The sequence below is a fragment of the Vespa crabro genome, chromosome 8 (assembly GCF_910589235.1).
Source record: "Vespa crabro chromosome 8, iyVesCrab1.2, whole genome shotgun sequence".
NCBI lineage: Eukaryota > Metazoa > Arthropoda > Insecta > Hymenoptera > Vespidae > Vespa > Vespa crabro.
Window position 1 is genome coordinate 9,196,090 of NC_060962.1, and position 21,498 is coordinate 9,217,587.

General features: G+C 34.7%; 1 protein-coding gene and 1 long non-coding RNA gene across 18 annotated transcripts in view; one reads left to right on the forward strand and one right to left on the reverse strand.

Annotated features, from left to right (window-relative positions):
• Window positions 1-21,498, forward strand: part of LOC124426228 (calcium/calmodulin-dependent protein kinase type II alpha chain) — a 70,360-nt gene that overhangs the window by 47,693 nt on the left and 1,169 nt on the right. For 3 of the 17 annotated variants that reach the window (XM_046967659.1, XM_046967661.1, XM_046967660.1), the window contains 6 exons: window positions 9,488-9,652; window positions 10,112-10,204; window positions 13,928-14,003; window positions 14,081-14,175; window positions 15,072-15,189; window positions 15,325-21,498. The exon at window positions 15,325-21,498 is cut by the window's right edge and continues 1,169 nt beyond it. In XM_046967659.1, the coding sequence (XP_046823615.1) occupies window positions 9,488-9,652; window positions 10,112-10,204; window positions 13,928-14,003; window positions 14,081-14,175; window positions 15,072-15,189; window positions 15,325-15,457 (680 nt within the window). In that variant the 3' untranslated portion in view covers window positions 15,458-21,498. Of the gene's footprint in view, window positions 1-4,715; window positions 4,773-7,685; window positions 7,947-9,487; window positions 9,653-10,111; window positions 10,205-11,787; window positions 11,851-13,927; window positions 14,004-14,080; window positions 14,176-15,071; window positions 15,190-15,324 lie in introns of all 17 variants that reach the window. The other 14 variants (XM_046967650.1, XM_046967651.1, XM_046967653.1 and 11 more) reach the window with 10 other exon arrangements.
• LOC124426235 lies at window positions 9,816-11,850 on the reverse strand. Its single transcript, XR_006942678.1, has 2 exons — window positions 11,244-11,850; window positions 9,816-10,240 (listed from the first exon to the last, which is right to left on the reverse strand). It is a non-coding gene; the product is annotated as an uncharacterized LOC124426235 (long non-coding RNA).

Genomic DNA, 21,498 nt, shown 5'->3' on the forward strand with positions numbered 1-21,498 from the left:
TATATATATATATGTATATACACACATATATATATACATATATATATATATATAAGTATATTATACGTAGTAGTCGAAGGAAGAATTTTAGCGCGTATAATGATCTCACGATTGAGAATCCTTTGCGTGCATGCATCCTAGGCATTCCTTCATCCCGTACACAGTATGCCAGATGAATTTCATTTGCTTTTAAGCGCCAGGCACCGCATCATAACGCGTCTACGCACTTCACTTACTCCTTTTACGAGCTTCGACGAATTATCGAAGTCAAGAAGGAGACGGATGAATAACCTTTTTCAATGGAGATGATCCTATTAAAAAAAAAAAAAAATAAATAAAAAGAGGCGCAAATCTTGACTTTCTGAAAGAATAAGAGATTTATTCAGAAATCGATAACACGTAGAAGATGGGAGGATAATTTAAATCTTCGGCGAATAGAATCCTCTTTTTTTTGTCAATTATTTTTCTCTTTCTTTCTTTATTTTTTTCTTTTTTTCTTTCTTCCATTCTTTCTCTATTTTTTCTTCTTTTTTTATTTTTTACGTAGATATTAATCCTTTCTAAATACTTCAACAGGCTGTCGTGTTATGTCATGTCGTATATGTATTTACGACTATCTGGATTTTCTTGGGGAAAAAAATGATTAGAAAAATGAAAAAAAAAAAAAATAGATAAAAGAAACAGGCTTATCGATCTTTCCCATTAACATATATCGAATATGATAGCGATGTCTGGCTTGCATATATATATATACATATATATATATATATATATATATATATATATATATATATATATATATACATATATACATATGTATATATATACATATGTATATATATATATATATATATATATATATATATACATATGTATATATTTCCGTGTGTTGTAAAATTCGTGGGAATTTTGCAGCACTGATACAGTGGATCGAGAATGCGAACCGTGAGTAAACATCGAAAGCACAGTAACTTTGCGAACGTCAAAATTTTGACGATGTTTTTAATTAGCGAATATTATTGCAAATGTTATATCACGCTGTAGTTAGTTAACGGCGCCGTTTCAGAGCCATAGAGATATGTATTTAAATAATATATTCGTCAAGCTCGAGTATTCGGACACGTTTTGAAAAATGAAACATTTTTTTATTTTTCCTTTTTCTATAATTACAATTTATTTACAATATAATGTTTGAATATCTGTTGAATAATTTTCCAATGTAATCAATAAATTGACAATTAATGGGGGATCACAAAGTATAGAATAAAAAAATTTCAACTCGAATCGTTCCGATCCAACGCGGTTTATATAGACGATTAAAATTTCATTACTGTTATGATAAAATCCAATTAGCATGTTCGTAATAAGTTTATCGTTTCTGCAATGGCGCCATTAAATTCTCGGATATTTTCTTTCTTTTTTTTTTTTTAAAGTAACATGGTACGAGCCGCGAATATAAATTTCACCTAAACTACTACCACCACTATCAGCTACAAGCCGGAATTCCTTCGTCGAGTAGTAATATGTTTGTAGGTTTAGCAGCAATCTAGCAAGTATTAGCGAGTATTAGATCTGATTCGATAAAAAATATTACATATTAAACGAATATCATTCTTGAACGAATAGAAAGAAAATCTTAAAACGAAACAATTTATAATCCGCGATAATAAAATTTTTTGCAATTTTCTTTCTTTTTTTTTTCTTTCGTCCAAATTCTACAAGAAAAATTATTAAATGGATTGAGTCTTGTTAGCGACATTAGTTATATATCTAATATTAATAATAGCTTTTTCATGTTTGCTTTTATAGACAAAATTTAGACGCGGATTACGTGTAAACGTATGAACTAGCATACGAATCGTGCGATGTGAATATGATTCGTTGTTTAAGAAAGAGAAAAAAAAAGTGGATAATCCGTATCGATCAATCGCAACCTCTAGTTTTGATCTATCAAAATTGTTTCTATTAAACGGTGAATGCAATATATCTGTTAGTTTCGTCGTTGCCGATGTTAGATCCGACGATTAGACGTATGTAGGTATGTACGTAGGTATGTATATAGCGTTAGATGTTCGCCGGTAGCCACGATATGGCGAACGCATCCTATATATTCCTTTTTTTTTTTATTCCCACTCCCCCCTCCCATAAATTATGTGCACTCGATATAATCAATCTCTTGTTTCCAATTTGTTTATTATATTTTCTACATGTCTCCTTTTTTTCGTCTTTTTTTCTTTCTTCTTTTTTTTTTTTCTTCTTTACAAATCAGTCGCAACAATCTTGTTCGTTGCACTTCTACCCAGTTGCACTGAGTATTAAACGTCGATCCCTATAAAATATTTTTCACACTCTCCAATTAATATTCAAATGATAAACCAAACCAAACCCCTTTTTTCTTAGCATCGATTTATACGACAGCATACACGATCCCTCTCTTAATCTTTTGCCTCTCTTTTTCTCTATCTATCTATCTATCTATCTATCTATCTATCTATCGATGCAAAATCTTAATCGTCTCTCGACATCCCTTCAAAAAATATGCACGCGAGCATTATTTCTGTTTACGTTCTATAGCATATTCGATCGTCAAATTCGGTTTTATGGATTTATGAATACCTGGCACCAAAATCCCTACACGGAATGATAGACCGAAAAAAAAAGAAAAGAAATCGTACGTCCCTTGGACTGCTTCCTTTTGATCTCTTCGATCTCTCTTTCGTTTCTATTTTTCTCTCTCTCTCTCTCTCTCTCTCTCTCTTATTTTTATTGTTTTTTAATATTCCTTTTAATCATTACTCTCTCACATTTCTCTTGAATTATACCGCTTTGTCGTCCGTCAGCCAGTATACGTTAATTATGACGATGGATCGTAGCAATGCATGCGCTTTGTCCCATGTTCTTGTACGTCCATTTAAAATGTCCATAAGTCCAAAGGAAATGCCTGGCTATTACCTCTTGCCAATGCATCGTACACTATGTATTCTACTTATTGCATTTAAGTGTTACAAACGCTACCTACTGCAAATGTATATATATATATACAGATATATACAGTTGATATTTGCCAATGTTAAATGACCATTCAAATATATGCATCGTCCTTAGCGAGAACGTTTTCTTCGTCGTTTCTTTTGTTGTATAGTAAAAAGTCGTTGTCAATGTATATATATATATATATATATATATATATATATATATATATATATATATATATATATATATATATATATATATATATATATATATATATATATATATATATATATGTTTATGTATATACATATATGTATGTACGTAGATATGTGTGGTGCACGTTTGGTACCGATTGGAAGTTGAAAATTATTTTACTTTGACTTGTTATGAATAAGGAACGAATGTTATATATGAATTAGTTAAACGCAAAGTTAAACTTTGATAATTTTTAATAAAATTGATATTGATAAACTTTAATAAAATTGATATTGTAATGTAAAGGCGAGATAATAAAAAAGAAATAAAAACAAAATGATCGAGCTCATTCGTTCTTTATTAATTGACGTGGTTTCTAAATCTACCTTCTCTTGTAACCGAGAATCATGCAATTTCCGACATTAGGAATGGAAAGTCTTGCACGTTTTTTCTTCTTCTTCTTACCCCCTCTTTTTTTTCTATTTATTAATCACCACCTGCTCGAGTCATGATCTATTCATGACGCATCGAGAGATCCGCACGATCGCTAAAAGTGCGCTGCACCATTCCGGCACTTTCCCATGGATTTTTCTTTCTTTTTTTTCTATATATATACAAATACATATACATTTATATATATATATATGTATATGTATATATATACATATAAATATACACGTAATAAATCTTAAATCAACTCTTCCAATTGGTCCATCGAATGACAAATCCCCTTCGATATATAAAGCCTAAACCGTGACCGTAACGCACGTGTCCCCATTCGCATCAGTCCTACTTTCTGGAAATAAAAGAAAAATATTCAGAAACAAAAAAAAAATAAAGAAACATTAAAATAACTAGAAAAGACAAGTAAAGGAAATAGAAAAAAAAAAGAAATAGAAAGAAAAAAGTAACTGCGTATTACGTTCGCCCGTATATATATATATATATATGTATGTACGAATACTCGCATAGATTTTCAATGCATTTTTGTTGATATACAAAAAAGAGATAAGAAAAGCGATTCCAACGAATACAAAAGGTTTTGTCGCTCGCCGTTTATTTGTTATCAGTGTCGCTAAAAAGCTTGATGATCGATTGGTCTCTCTGAAAAAAAAGGCTAAAGAAAAGTAAACGATAAGATGTTGTCATGATTTTTATAATTCTTCTCCATTCGTTTATATAAATTCTTCTTTTTTTTTTTTTTGTTTTTTATATTTCTTTTTTTTCATAGAGATCAGCGACGTCGACTCTCGTTTAAAAATTGATAATGCCAGAACGAGAATTAACTCTCGTCGGCATGCAACGAATGAAAGATAAAATATATGCAGGACATGGCTGATATATGTATATACATAGAAAAAAGACATGTATGTATGGATACGCGTATATATATATATATATATACATGTGCGTATATATATATGTGTATCTATATATTGTCAAACAAAATAAGGAAAGAAAGAAAGAAAAAAAAAGAGACATGCGTTATGTAATTGATATCTTTATCACATATTCGTATAGGTGATGTATGTGTGTATGTTGTACAGAGGATAAGAAGGGCGGCGTCGACCGGAGCAGCACGGTCATTGCCAAAGAACCCGAAGGTAACATAATTCAAAAAATAAGAAAGACCGAGAAACGTGATCAACGTTTCGACGTCTTTCTTCTGTGTATACATATTATGTAATTATATATTTATTATGTATTATATAAGCGCATAATATATTTTTCTATTTCTTTTTCTTCTCCTTTTTTCTTTTTTTTTTTTTTTTTTTTCTTTTTTTTTCATGCGGGACGCGCAATTCACACCATTCATCTAATTTCCATATTTTAAAATGACAATTTCGTTTTTTACAAACTAACTAATCCTACTTCATTAAACGTGCGTCCAAATGAATATATGTATACATACATATATATATATATATATATATATATATATTATATAATGTAATGCGTGTAACACACGTGCGTGCTTTCTCCGAGTGATCGTCGCGAACACGCGTATACCTCGTTTATGAATTTTTTTTGTTACCGGCACGTTGGCACACCACCAGCGAGTGATCGCACCATTGCACATTTATATTTCATAGTGATAATATATGTATATATGTTAAATAATGTGGTTAAAAAAAAAAAGAAAAAGAAAAAAAAGGAGAGAAAAAAAAGAAATAGAATTATATATTTGAAAGGACGAGAAAGTGTTTCAGCGTGCCATCGAAATCATTTTTTCAAACATTTTGTATTTCGATATCATCTCTCTCTTTCTCTCTCTCTCTCTCTCTCTCTCTCTCTCTCTCTCTCTCTCTCTCTCATTCTTTCTCTCTTTTTCTCTCGTTTCATCGGGAAAGGGAAAGAAAAAATCGAAAAAAAAGTTGTTCCTTTCGTTCGAAGGGATGCCGAGGGTTGATATCGAAAAAGTGTGTCCGTTTCGGAGACGAATGTTTATTTTTTTTCTTCTATTTTTTTCCCCTATACTTTTTTTCTATATACATACATATATATATATATATATATATATATATATATATATATATATACATATATGTATATATAGAGAGAAAAATTTTGCGTCGAGCTTCCAAATCAAGCTTTTGTTGCGCCCTGTTTGTTCCAGCTTATCCGCTAAATCGTGCGGTGGATCGACCGTCTTTCCAGACTCCTCTCTCTGTCTCTCTCTCTCTGTCTCTCTCTCTCTGTCTCTCTCTCTCTCTCTCTCTGTTTTTTTCTTCTATCTCTATCTTTCTCTTATACGCTCCTTTCAAAAAACGGACTAATAGTTTATGCTTGCCCGACTGATGATGGTCCCTCTAATCGTATCAGCGATTAATCTTTAACTTAAAACATTCGAGTTTTTTGCACGAACAAATTAATGTGTCGTGTGTCCCTTCGTGCGAACTAACAAAGACTCGATATTCTTAATGCGTTATAACGAAGAAGAAGGAGGACACTGATTTGTTTTTCTTGCAAAAAAAAAATAAAAAAATAAAAAAAAAGAAAGAAATACGAGCAAACCAAAAAAATTGAGTATTGAAACATGGTTCGAGGAATTGCGTTTCTGATATAGAGAAAGAATTTTTTTTTTTTTTTTTTTTTTATCATATCTGAGAAACCTGTAAGACATTTTTAGAATGTCACGCTCGTACGGAGCAAATGTTTTCAAATTTAATCCGGTCAATGCGCCGGGTCGGTAAAACATAGACGGACAGATCTGTCTGTCCTCTTGGCATTACATTTTGAAAATAGATACGGAGCAGTCCGCAAAGTTCGTTCGATGGAGCAACTCGCGTTCTACGCGGTACTTTCTATGCGTTCGAAAAGTACGTATAAATCATTAGCAACGTCGTTATACTTCGCGTACGTTCCTTAATTAATCAGGAATCGTTTTCTAGTCATTCTCTCGTATCTATCTCTTTCTTATACAAACTCTCGAGATGTTCCTTCGAGGATAATCGAAAATGTCGATGATCGTTGACACGGCGAGCTCGTTGAAACAGGGTAACAATCACGGTGGGTCCTTTTTCTTGCTCGATTCAATCCTGACATCGAGGAACCATCGATTTTTGTGATTTCGATCGATCGAAATCTTGACAAACAGACAAATCCCTTGCGTCCTCTCTACGTCGATGTCCTTCTCCTTTCGAGAAAAACGTCTTCGATTTGTTTGGTACGACTGACGTTTCAATTTGTAGAATGGCTCCTTAATCCTTAACTCATTGTACGATAGCTAGAAAAGTTATTTATTCGCATTGACCGCTGAGACTACGTTTACCTTCAAAGACTCGAGAGGGAGAGAGAAAGAGAGAGGGAGAGAGAAAACCAGTGTCAATCATGATCAAATTGGAAAGTATTTGACCTGGACGCAAGGAAGATTTTCGAATAAGAAAAGCAACGAGCGAGTATATCCGACCGATTAGATCTCTTCCTCGAGTGTACTTTGAGAAACTCGTTTCGAACCGAGCGAACGATTCGCGGTATAGGTAGTAGTAGTAGTAGTAGTAGTAGTAGTATCTGCTCGATTTACGATCTATTTCAAGAATGCTTTTTGTCTATTTCTCTGCGTACAAGGTCGTCGTACAAGCGAGAGAAAATCTAGATCGCGTCCAGTTAATCTTTGAAGGTTTTGGCACTGGTAACCATTCTAAACTGGCACGTGGAAATTCTAACGTGTAAAATATTATTTGATCATACGTAATAATCGAATCGTAAGCCTCGTCTTCTTCTCTTTCGAAACACAATGTGTTTCATTTAACGTTCATAATGGACAAACAAAAGTCGACGTCTAACGAAAGAGGAAGAATCTAGTGCTCGAACTAACACGTTCTCGATTGAAATGTTTTAAATCTATCCTCTCCCTTTATTATTAGCGATCGAAACGCGGTTATGAGACACGCCTGATCGAGGATTGGACCTGAGTTAACTCCGTCCGAGTTGTTATTTCCCTGCTTTGGCACGTTCTTCTTCGAATATATCCTTCAGATTTTAGAACGATATATTTCTGATCTCTTTCAACGAAGGATCGGGTTCCGGGGGTGGTGTAACACCGAGCAATCCAGGAGGCGCACTTTTCTCCTTGGTAGATAGCACTACGTGCGGTCTCCTCAACAAGCAACCTACTACCAGTCAGGGCCAAGCACAGGCACAAATTCTAAATCAGAGCCAAGTTGGTTCGAGTCAAGTGACTGGTCAAGCGACGAGTCAGCCGACGGGTCAGGCTCAAGTACAGCCAACGGCCAGTCCCCTTGGATTAGCCGCTGTACTCCTTCAGGGAGCGCAAGGTAAATGCGTGTGACGTCGAGTGTGTGGTTGCTATCCACGTTACTAGAAATATTTTTTCTGGTTAACGAACGAAAAAATGATTTTTCCTGATGATGAGAAATTGTCTTCGATTAGGCGGAAGACTCGACAATGCGATAAGAAAATGTGTCAGAGAGAGAGAGAGAGAGAGAGAGGGAGAGGAAACGGCTTTATCCCTCTATTATGCGGACGGATCAAAGACCTACTTTAGGACAGCTCCTTTCATATCGCACGATAATAGAGTTTTACTATAATATGCCTTTGAAAATTAGCCTTAGCGACGTAGCTTTTAAGTTGTCTTCATTAGACCCCAAACGTTAGGATAGTTTCGTATTTTACGAGCGCGTTAGAAGGAAAACCGCGATAACGTCGACGAACGAAGACATTCGTTTGTTCCTGATGTTTTAGAGATATACCTACGTATGTACGTACGTTCCACGTCGTGGCGTAACGTTTCAGAATTATTGTAGGATAAAAGATGATGAACGTTGCTTGCGAAATGGCGACGATGAATATGTCGCATTAGGCTACGCCACGGCTCGCTCCTCCTCACGTTTATGGACGTCGTAGAGAGAATTCATGGTAAGAAAGATGATTTCGTGTTTGACTTTTATAAAGCACATCCCTTAGAATCGAAGCATGACTTGATTTTCCACGCACACACAGTCATTCGAATCACATTATCCTTAGATCGAATCTAACGACAAGTTTGATTTTTCCTCTTCTTCTTTTTTTTTTCTCTTTTCTTTTCTTTATCATTACTTCTCACGTTAAACGACGACTCGAGAATTTCGAGCGACGGACTAAGGAAAGTAAGTAGACATTGGACCTTACGTTGTTCCACTAATTTCTAATTATATCCACACGCACGCCCATATTATGTCGAAGCGCACAAAAGAAGTTTCTAAGCACGTAGTTTCTACGTAGATGGTATCGTCCTTTGTCGAATCACACGAGCACTCACCTTATCACGACATCACTCGCAAACCCTCGATCCTCGAGTACTGTCCGCTTTTTCGGTACTGTCATATATATATATATATATATATATATATATATATATATATATATGTATGTATATACATGGCAATTAGTCGTAAGAATAATACATTTTACTTCGTTTATCCGTCAACATACATAATCGTATTTTTCTTTCTTTAACATTTTGTTAAACGTGTGGTGTGTATCGTACCATTCGACATACATATTTATCCGATAAATTTCTAATATACCCATCCTTTCTTCGTTTCACGTTTTCGAACGCGCGGAAAGTAGTATGGAAGTAGACTGCTGGAGCAGAGAGAACAGAAAGGAAAAAAGAAAAAAAAAGAAAAAGAAAAACGTAGCATCGTCTCTTGATCCATTTCATTCTCTCGTATTCACATTCGCATACATATTTCCTCCTTTATATCTCTTCTCTCCTTATTCTTGGTCTACATTTCTTGGATTTTCGCTTCTGGATGATGGCTGAAACTAGCTCGTATTTTCTTTTGTTTTTTGGTTGGATTGGTTGCATGACTAGCTGGCAGCACAGGAAGCGTGGGAAGCGGTTCGAGCAATTCGAGCAGCAACAGCCAGAACAGTCAAACCGGGGCGTCGCCCTCCTCAACAGCCACGGTTTACCTCAGCAACGCCAACAACGCGCCGACGGGGGTGCCGTCGCGACGCCATGACTCCTCGGCCACCGGTCTGTAGTATAAAACGACCTCTTTATCGACCCCTCCTCCCACCCTTCCGACCCTCCCCCTTTCGAAAATCCTACGGATACGCCCAGCTTCTCGCGAATACGAAGTAATATTACTTTCGAAAGCTATTTCACATAAAACTTTACATAAAATTCGGGACGCTGTTCATTTTTCTAAAATCTTCCCAGACTTCGTAATAACTTGTTTCGATGGATTACTATTCGAAGGGTGGGGTGGGGAAAAACGAGAAAAAAAAAAAAAGAAAAAGAAAAGAAAGAAAAAGTAAATATCCTCCCTCTTAATCCGACGCTAACATATCTCGGTCCTTCTTTGGTCCTACATGGCACCCTTCGTTAATCCGTGAGTCTCTATATTTTTTCTCTGCATGCTCTCGCTCTCTCTCTATGTGTGTCGTGTGTTACGTGTCCCGAAACCTGTGCCATCTTGACCTGTGACATCAGAACGAGACGTTCGGCGAGCGGCCGTCTATGGTGGTGGTCCAGCGCTGAACGCGCATCATCCCATTACGAATTGCGATGGTGAGCGCGACGACGGTAAGAAGAATATCATCGAGAAGAGTCCTAATATACCTGAGGATAAAAAAAAATCCAATGGAAAACAGCAGAAGTCGTGCTTTAGGCGGTGTAGCTTATTGTGATCGAATCGGGACAATGTTCTCCCGTTTTCTTTTCGCTTCACTTTTTTGTTTCTTTCTTTTTTTTTTTTTTTTTTTAATTTTCTTCTTAGTTAAATCGTTTTAATCCGACGATCAGACCGACCGTTTGAGGGATAACCGACTCATACGTACACTGATCCGTACAAACTCGTACTTAAGATGCACAAAAAAAAAAGTATCTTATTGAAATGTCGCAAAGTTCTTCTTCATGTCAATTCTTCTTTTCTCTCTCTAACAAGGAAAAAAAAAACAAACCCAAAGGAAACCTTAGGAAAACAAAAAAAAAAAAAAAGAAAAATAACACAAACGCCAAGAGTATAAAATTTCGATTCGTCTCGCACGAATATTTCCGACGTAGTCCGTAAAAGAATTACTTCCATCGCCATTTCGTGTGACAATGACACGCAGCGTGCGTGCAGCACGCATATTACCGGGGTACGAGTACGGAAACGGTGCGTCATATATATATATATATATATGTATAGTTATTTCTTTTCCGAAATATTATTATTCTAACAATAAGCGCATAGGATACGTAGAAGGTTGACCATAGCTTGTCGCGTGAACGTCCCATAGAAATTTTATTTACGGTGCTTTCTACGTTAAAAATTGTACGCATATATATATATATACATATATATATATATATATATGTACATATGTTCTCTGTGTAGGTATGCAAAGAAAACGTCTTTAATAAATACATATGTTATTTACCAAAATCTAAAGCCAAATGATGAAACGAACGCTTCCCTTTGTAAATAGTAATGTTCTCGCGCGATTACGCTCGCTAGTCACAGCTCTATGTAGTAGAAAGTAAACGTACTCCGTCTTGTTTACGTTCGGGTCATATTCTAATAGCGAGATAAATGACAAATCGTTCGAACGTTCCAAGTGTATAAATATGTAATACGTACCATCGATCTCTCATTTCCACCTTGACACGAGGACTGTCAGGACCAAAATGATTTCTCGAACGATGGGCTGCTCCTTTAAAGATCGTGAAACCAATCAGAACGAAGAGGGAAGACAGAGAGAGAGAGAGAGAGAGAGAGAGAAAGAGAGTTCACGGTAGGGGGGGATAAAGGGGAATAGGATAAAGAGATGAAAACGAAGAGGAACGAAACAGGATGGAGAGAAAGGAGACGGTTGATCCTCTTAAACGATTATCGCTCTCGCGAGGATTAAGTTCGGCGATGTGTTAAGATAAAATATAGAATACAAATATGATGGAAAAATTATAGCTAAGTAAATAGATACATACGTGGGTATTACGTAGATACGTAAGTAAGTACGTAACTACGTAGGAAACTAAATAAACGAGAAGACATTAGTTGTTTGCGTCGTCGCACAATTTAATCCTCTTTGGCGCCTACGCAACCGCTTCTTTTTTATGCCTTAAGAATCTCCATGCCACGTCAGTTTTAATTACGAACGGGGTGTATAACATATTGCTTGTAGACATAAGAATCGTGTGTCCTATCAAGACCTGCAGCCAGCTTTCGACGAACTCCCAGTGCTCAGGTAAAGTCTGTAATTTCGTCGTAAGTTCGTTCAGCCTACAAACATTCTCATCCAGGAAATAAAGGGAAAAAAAAAAATGTGATTGGTATTGAAAAATGGCGGGAACGTGCACACTGTATATCGTAGATAATCTTTTTATTTATTTTTTTCTTTTTTTTTTTTTTTTTTCATTTCTTCGATAAAAGCGTACAATTGATTTTTCGAATCGATCTTATTTCCTCGATCTTATCTCTCGGTGTACGTTCTCTCCCTTTTATTTTTATTTTTCTTTTATTTATTTATTTTTTTTTTTTTTTCTTGTTTCGAAAGCGCATTTATCTTGCAAATACGGAAGGCCAAAGATGGTCGAGGTTATGGCAAACGAACTTACGGGACGCATAAGCGTATTGTACATAGTATATTATAGAAGACATAGTTGTTATCGAAAAAAAAAAGAAAAAAAAAAGAAAAAACATGCATTTATTGAAAATTTCCACTCGTAGAAGTTACAAAGTCGAAATTTTCACATCGATGACGATCGATCGGTCAAAAGGAATAAATAATTTAGATCAATGATTATTGTCGTACTTATGCACCGTTCGTGCGTACGCGATAACCTCCTCGCTATGCACGTCAACTCATAATGCTGCATCAATGTCCGATCGAATCGTCGAAATGTCGCTCATAATTTCGTATGTACATAAATGTACCGAGAACGGACGTTTCTTACAAATGTAAGAATATCAATCATTGTGTAAAGATCATGCATAATTTGAATTATGCGCAGGAGGCGTTCGTTATAATCAAAAAGAAAAATGTAAAAAAGGAAAAACGTCCGTTCTCGGTTATGTTCATCAAAGTATTTTTCATCAAAGTAAATCATTAGAATTTTAGATAGTATGTTTTTACGACTACCTCGAGTCCGAGCAAAAATAGTTCAGGACCCCAAGTTGTCGTAAACGAAAAAAGGAAATAAAAAAATTATGCGTGTGTGTGTGTGTAAACAAAGAATAAAAAGGATAAAAAAAATATTGAAACGATAAAGGTTGCTCGGAATCGGGCACAACGATCAGTTTGCCCGAAAAGTAGTAGACGCAGTAGAGAGCTACAAATAGGCTGGTAGTGGTGGTCGTGGCAATAAAGAAAAAAGATCCCTTCGTCGTTTGATTATCGAACAAGTCAGACGCCGCAATTTATAATCATTTTCGAAATTTTTCATACTTGTGATCACCTCACTTATCTCGCTTCATATACATCTCTTTCTACATATCTTTCTCTTAAGGATCAAAACAAAAAAAAAAAACAAAAAAAAAAAGAAAAACAAAAAAAGAGGAAGAAAAAAAAAGGAAAAAGGAAACAAAAAAAGAGAAAAAACCTTATAAGAAAATCCTGATCGTTTGACGAGGAATCAGATCAATTAGGAAATTAAAATGTCTCTATTTTATAAGATATTACGTAAAATCCATAAAAGTCATTTCCTTTTCATGCATGCGAACGCATCCTTTAAACGATAACGAAATAATGGATACCTATAGAGTAAATTTTTTTTAAACAACCTGTGGAGCGGGAAGGGGATGAATGGGGAAGGGGGTAAAGGGGGTGATTGGAAAACATGGGGAAGCAGGAAAGAGAATGACACGAGACTTTTTAACTCGCACGAAAAAGTTTTCGTCGATCGTTCAACGTTCCACACATTTGTACAAGTATATTGGACATAAAAGTATCACAGTAACATTTCAGCTTGGCATTTTTATTCGAAAAAAGGAATATGTCGTTCGAGGTTGAAACAAACAAAAGAAATTGAACGAATAACTAAATAAATAAGAGGGAAAAAAAAAACATAATAATAATAATAATAATATGATCGAGGAATCAGAACGACGACCGTTATTAGTACAAAGCAGAAAAAAAAAGAGCTAGTTGCAAATGTAGAAAGGCGCACAAGCCACAGACGTAGGATGTAGACGTTGATAAAGATTCTTGCATGTTAACTGTTGTAACGTAAAAATGTGTCGATAATAATTTGCCCAGATTGGGATTTCCGTTTATTAAAATCGTGTGTCCGAATCTCATATATGTTATTCGTTAACGATTCCAGCGCGTCGTCAAGAGATCATCAAAATGACGGAACAATTGATCGAGAGTATCAGTACCGGTGACTTCGAGGCTTACACGTGAGTAACTCGATTGGATTATAACGTTCAAGGGGATATACCATCGACGAATATAAAATTTACTTTCGATGTTTCAGGAAAATCTGTGATCCACACTTGACCGCATTTGAACCAGAGGCTCTAGGTAATTTAGTCGAGGGAATGGATTTCCACAAATTTTACTTTGATAATGGTAATTACGACTGATTTGCGTATCGCTTCCATTCGCCACAACCTCCCAAACCATATTCCGATTTTCCTGTCGGTTCGTTGCCGACGTGTTGCCGGCTGCGAGAGCACCTATTATTCTAATTACGTTGAAACTTTACTTTCCATTCGCGAGAAGCGAAACCTTTCGTTTTTGCCTTTATAACGCACGTTTTACGCAGCCAGAACACGATCGGCGGATGTATGCTCGTTTCAGCCGAGAAAAAAATGCAAATTCGATGTAGATTTATTTTTGTCTTTTTTTTTTCTTCTTTCCTTTTTTTTTTGTTATTTTTTCTGGCTTTTTTTTTTCTTTTTTTTTTTTTTTTTTCTCTCTCTCCTATATGCGGGATCACCGTTGGAACAAAAGTCCGACGCCACGTATGCATGCATGGCATGTATGTACCTCTATGTGTATCTATCTGAAAATCCAGCGTTCATTACGTACGTTCAACGCGGCTTGTTATTGCACTTTATCTTCTTTAATTATGCATGACGAATACGCTTATCTACGAGTACGATCACGTATATTTTCATTACGATCAATTTCGTGGGTGAATTAAAAATACGACAAGTAATATATTCGTGTTAAAGATAACGGCCGAACTCGACGAATTCGTATTGCTTAGATGTGTAAAGTTTTGATTCAAAAAAGGAAAAAAAAAAAAAAAGAAAACAAAGTAAAGAAAAAAACGAAAAAAAAACAAAAGGAAAGAAAAAAGCTTTGCACATTGAATACAATTCTTTCCCTCTTCTTATCTCCCTTACGATCTTTCCCCTTTGGTATCGCGCGTCGAGTATTATGTCGTAAAATGCGTTATACTGTTTGATTCGTTCGATGGCATGCGAATAATAAAAAATTCATTTTAAACAACAACGAAGCGGTCCTCGGCAAAAACTGCAAGGCCGTCAACACGACGATCCTGAATCCACACGTACACTTGCTCGGTGAGGATGCTGCGTGTATCGCTTATGTCAGGCTGACACAGTATATGGACAAGTAAGTGATCACAAATTCGATTCGTTTAAATAATACGACGATACCTATTCCATTATATTTATATGGAAGTTCTATTATAACGGATACGTTGAACAATCACTTTTATTAATGATATGTATGAATGGTTGCTCTTAGGCAAGGGGTAGCACACACTCACCAAAGCGAAGAGAGCCGCGTCTGGCACAAGAGGGATAACAAGTGGCAGAACGTGCATTTTCATCGGAGCGCGGTGACGGGGCCAACGTCGTTCTCCTTTAACCACAAATAAATCGTCTAAATATTATATTAGCATCATGCCGGGATGCTGTTGTTCGTCGCTCCGCAACATACCAACAACGCAACGTCGCATCATCCGGATTAGAAAGAAGCACGAGAGAAGAAAAGAGACATATATATATATGTATATGCACAAACTATATACATATATATAAATATATTTAAGGAGAGAGAGAGAGAGAGAGAGAGAGAGAGAGAATATCAGAGCGCGTTTATGAGCGGCCAGAGACACGGACATAGCGCGATGATGGAATGGTTTCAAAAAGAAAAAGAAAAAAAAACGAAAAGAAATAAAATGTAAAAGGGGAGGAAATGCCGAGAGAAAAAATCAGCAGGATATAATTAGCGAGAAATCAGTCAGTTAGTACTAAGCGCGATAAAAGAAAAAAAAAAAAGAAAAAAAAGAAAAAAGCATAACAAGAAAGAGTAAATAAAAACAAATAATAAAATGTCTAATTTTATTGTAAGGAATTCCGCGTGCATTGCGTCACGTGCCTCAGTCTAAAGAAAACGAACGGAAGAAGAAATATAATAATAGTCGCTGAAGGTCTCGTCGGATAATAACGGAAGCATCCGATAATCCTATAGGGAAAATTCCTCATCGTATGTTCAAGAATAACAACAAGATCCCTACATATCTATCGTCTTCCTTCGCGCTTTCCTCCTGATGAATTTTCTTCACCTCCGAAATGGACAGGCAATGAAGGATCAAGAACGTTCGTTCAATTTTATCGGTGAAAAATTTCCAAAGTCTACTTAAGAGGTAATTCCGTTAGAATGTCAGCTATAAGTCGGACATTTCTCATGATGCAATGAGAGTCTAATAATGTAATCCGGCAATATGATATAAGGAATAAAAAGAAAAAGGAAAGAAAAAAAAAAAAAAAATGAGAGAGGAAAAAAATGGATAGAAAAAAGAAACGACGGAGTCGATGTTGCGCGCGAAATAAGTTTAAAAAATGAAAAGAAAAAAAAGAAAAGAAAGGAAGAAAAGAAAGAATGAAGAAAAAAAAAGAAAAATAAAGAAGGAAAGAAAGGACAGACGAAGCAGAGACCTTTTGCGGCCGCGGAATTCGCCGCCGTGTACTAATTTAGCCATTGTTAGCCATTGTACAGAGTATTTCTTCCATGTCCAAGCTTTTTCTTCTTCTTTTCCTTATCGTCTCTTATAGATCAACGAACGCGTGCCTCCATTTCCGATGCCTTGCAGATCGATCTTTCAAAAAATATGCTGAACTTTTATCTTCGCCGAACGCCGAAACGAACGTTCTTACAAACCATTTTCGAAATATCATGGTGATACGAGTTCTTCTTCGAGAAGATCAAATTACAGTTCGAATACATTTAATAAATCTGATACGAATCGTCTTCCTTAGAATCACTCGTTGAAAGCGTTTTAAATGCGAAGATATAAATTATTTTTTAAAAGAAAATTCATCTGCATCGTGTTACATATTCTCTCGAGGGGCACGCGTACCAATCAAATATGAAAGTTTAAATTAATATTGTTATCTTACCGACGCGAGAAAGCACTTGGCGATCAATTTTAAATGAAAGAGAAAAAAAAAGACAAAATAAAAAGAAAAGAAATGAAAAAAAAACGAGAAAACTTGATAACTTTGCCAAATTCATCTAGCCTTCTCGTCATTTGATTATTTTCATTAGTCGATTGCTTTCTCGATTCGCGAATGTACGCAAATGAAATGAAATGAAACAAAACGAAACTAAATGAAACGAAATGAAATGAAATAAAAGAGGAAGAAGAAAAAAAAACAAAGATAAGACGAACGAAGGCAAATAGATATTTGCATTCTTATCGGAGTTAAGTGATCACGAAGAGATATAAGATAAATAGAAAGAAAAGAAAAAACATGTAATTATGATCGATTCACGCTCACTGTCGTGTGTCTCTCTCTTCGCATATTATTAGTGTTAAATATATGGGCAATGGCAAAATATTCGAAACGGACTTAAAGTCTGACGAACGGACAAAAGTCGCAGCGCGACGAGCGAGTTTAATTGAAGAGATGAAAAAAAGAAATAAAGGGAGAAAAAAGGAGGAAAAAAACGCATAAAAAGGAGAGAAAATAAAATGAAGTTAAATCGATTGCGATTAAAGAAGAAAAAAAAAAAAATACCTTTTTGTCCAATTAAATCATTAATATGATGAATCTTTCTACACGTTCGTACATCCCTCTTGAAATACACGTATATAATATATATACATATGTGTGCATATATAGGAAGAAAGTAAATCAATATATGTGTGCACATATATTGTATACTATATATTATATATATATATATACATATATATATATATATATGTATATATATATAAATATATATATTATATTTAACTTATGCGTATAGCAGAGAATTTCCATCTACGAAAACTAGGAGGAACATTTTTTTGCCATTTTGTTATACACACATACACGCGCGCACACGTACATAATTATGCGGATGTTCGCTATGTGCGCAAAGAATATACATATATGTGTACGTGTGCATGTATGCATGTATATATGCAGAGTGTTTCGATACGAACTGGCGGATGATTGGAGTCAACGTTTTAAGACTTAAAAAAGAAAGGAAAAAAAAGCGGAGGGGTGAGTGGGAAAAAGGATTTTGAAAAAGAAGAAAAAGATAGAAAGAAAAAACTGGTTGGTTACAATAAACTAGCATCGACTATTAACTAAAGTTCCCAATTTTTGTGAAACTTATTATAAATTCGTGTTACGAAAAGATGCGAACTACTTTTTGCCCTCTCTCTCTCTCTCGTTATTCCTTAATTACACGCAGAAGAATGAGAAGCCATTTTTATAATACATATTCGTTTTACGAGATTGCCTCCGATCATCGGTTCGAATTTATAATGACAAATATATGTTGTAAGAGACATACATATATGAATGCATGCGCGCGTGTATTCGAATGTGAGCGTGTACGTACGCAGCGTGTTATTTGAAAGCGCGTGAAAAGAGACACGGAGCATATCTCGCCGATTAAAATAATCGTTACGATATTATTATCTCCTTTCCGTTACTCGCTTTCTTTTTCGATTTTCTCTTTTTCTTGGTACTGAGGGTGGTATGGGTAGAGTAAGGGTTGGGTGGGGGACGGGGGCGGGGCCGGGGGGAGGAGAGAATTTGTTTTTCTTTTTTCTCCTTTTCTTTTTTTTTCCTTCTACATGCAAGCAACTCTTTCCGATTAACAACCTATAACTAATCAATTTCAAGAAATATAAAAAGAATAAGATTAGCAAGTCTGAAAGAAAAGTTACTAGATTTCATTTGACAAACTAATCGCATAGATAGACTCGATTTATGTCTGCTTCGAAGAAGATTTAATCCATTGGAAAGGATTACGTGCGTATGCGCACGCGCTCTAGCGCGCATTCACGTACGGTGGCACGCGCGCGCACGTATCTATGCGTATGTACCTGTATTGAAACAGATGCAGATACGATTTAATATATAACTGCTATATATAGGTATATATATATATATATATACAGATATATATATATATATATATGTATATAAATATAAGTATAAATATAAATATAAACAATTAATTAAATTAATTAAATTAAATTAAATTAAATTAAATTAAATTAAATTAAATTAAATTATAATTATAATTATAAGGGATAGTTATTTCTACTGTTCTAATTCGTCGCTTCTACGTGTGATTGTTGTATAAAACGATTTATTGTTTTATTATTATTATTATTATTATTATTATTATTATTATTATTATTATTATTATTATTATTGTTATTGTTATTATACGATTATCATTAACGTTAAAGACTATTACTATTCATCACTACCGCAAAGGAAAAAGAAAATGAAGATAAAGATGAAGAATCACTAACTAATATTAAAACTAATCGAATTATAGTAATTCCAAAAAAAAAAAGAAAAGAAAAATGCGTACAGATATAACAGAGCTAAGATGACGATTTCTCGTTTTCTTTTTTTTTTTTACCTTCTTTTTTGTCTATATAGAGTATGAGCAGGTTCAAATTAATAACGTTATAAACGATGTCTTTATTGAAACACGTATACACGAATACATACACACATACACACACACACACACACACACACACACACACACACACACAAAAGTCCTTTATAAAATTACAAATCCTTAAAGCGAACGTATTAGACGAACTCTAAGCTTAATATATCCTTTTTAGATAATTATATTTCATTCGAAATGAAACTTCGATGCACACGCACGGGCTCTATAGCACACGTGCCACCGTCGTCTCGTTTGTTATATATATATATATACCTATCCTTTTGTTATTTTTTTATTTTTATTTTGTTAGTGTTGTGTTTATTTCTCGTTTCTTTTTGATTTTTTCCTTTTTATTCTCTTGTTAAAAAGGAAAAGTCCTTTTAAAAATGTCATATAAGTTAAACGTATCCGCTTTCCGGAATGATTCGTGGACTGACTCTTGCAGAGATATTTCGTTAATTGCACAAGAACGACGATGACGATAACGATGACGACAACGACGACGACGACGACGATGACAAATTGAAATTAGAAAAATGAAAGCTGCGTAAACCTTCTGTTTCGAACTCTATCTATATTTACGATCGAAATATTTATAAAGGAAAATAAGAATATTTAGAGAGAAAGGGAAAGAAAGAAAGAAAGAGAGAGAGAGAGAGAGAGAGAGAGAGAGAGAATATATAGCTCTTTTAGATTCGAAGATCTCTCGACACTTGTCAGGCTTCTTCGTATCGTCCTAAACGTTTCGATGACTTTTTCAATAACTATCCTTAACCTTAGAAAGTATGAAAAAAAGTAAAAAAAAAAAAAAAAACAAAAAAAAACAAAAAACCTAAAAAAAAACAAAAAAAAACAAAATAAATAAATAAAATAAAATAAAAAGGAATGATTTCGTCGAAGTTACAGGCTCTTAGCAGATCGTACACATTCCGTATTAGAATCTTTTCTTTTCTAATCTTTTCTTTACCTTTTCCTTTTCCTTCTTTTCCTTTTTGTTTTTCGTGACTATATATATATATATATATATATATATATATAAAAATAAATATTATTTTTCTTTTTAACTTTCCTCCAATCTATCATCGTCGCAAATCGTCGAGACTCGTATCTAAACTTGTCCCTCGCAAAATCAATGCGATTGGCCGATGATACTTTCGCGAACGAACGTGTGTGTGTGTGATTGATCGAGAGAAGTTTGTTTGTTGTTTCTCTTTTTTTTTTTCTTCTTCTTTTTCGTCTTCTTCCTTATTTTTGCTTTTCTTTCCTTTTCTTTCATTTTCTCGTTTTTTTTTTTTTTTTCCGAACGAACGAAGAATATCTTATAATACCTACGTTCTTATCGTACGACTTCTTAAACGATCTTATCCACGTCTCGTTGAAATTCTCTTAATGGCGCGCTTCCTCGATGTTCTATCTTCGTAACGTTCCTTACGGTGCCTACGATCTAATTCGCCTGGCGAGTATGAAAACGATATAAAATTAAAAAAAAAACAAAAGGAAAAAAAAAGAAAAAAAGAAAAAAGAGAGAGAAAAAAAAAGAAACCAACAAGAACAACCCCTTATTCTGTATCGGTGTTTCTCGTCATGCTCTCATGTCGGTATGAAAAATGCATATATATGTGTGTATGTGTGCATGTGTGTATGTGTGTCCTCTGCGTGTGTGCGTGTGCGTGTGTGTTTATGTAATATATACGTAAGCTACCGATATTAGATTTGGATAGCACTTTAAAGAAAAAAAAATCGTTACGATCAATGGATCGATGATAAGTATGTTTTTGGTGTAAGTGTATTGCGTTTCAATCGAGTGGGTGCATGTTATTCCGATTAGCATATACATACGTATATTTATAGTATATATATATATATATATATATATATATATATGTGTGTATGTATATATATGTATATATATGTATATATATATACACGAACGAAATTAACTACACGAATGGAAAACGACTTGGTGAGCGAAAGAAGAAAAGCTTTGTTCTCGCAACT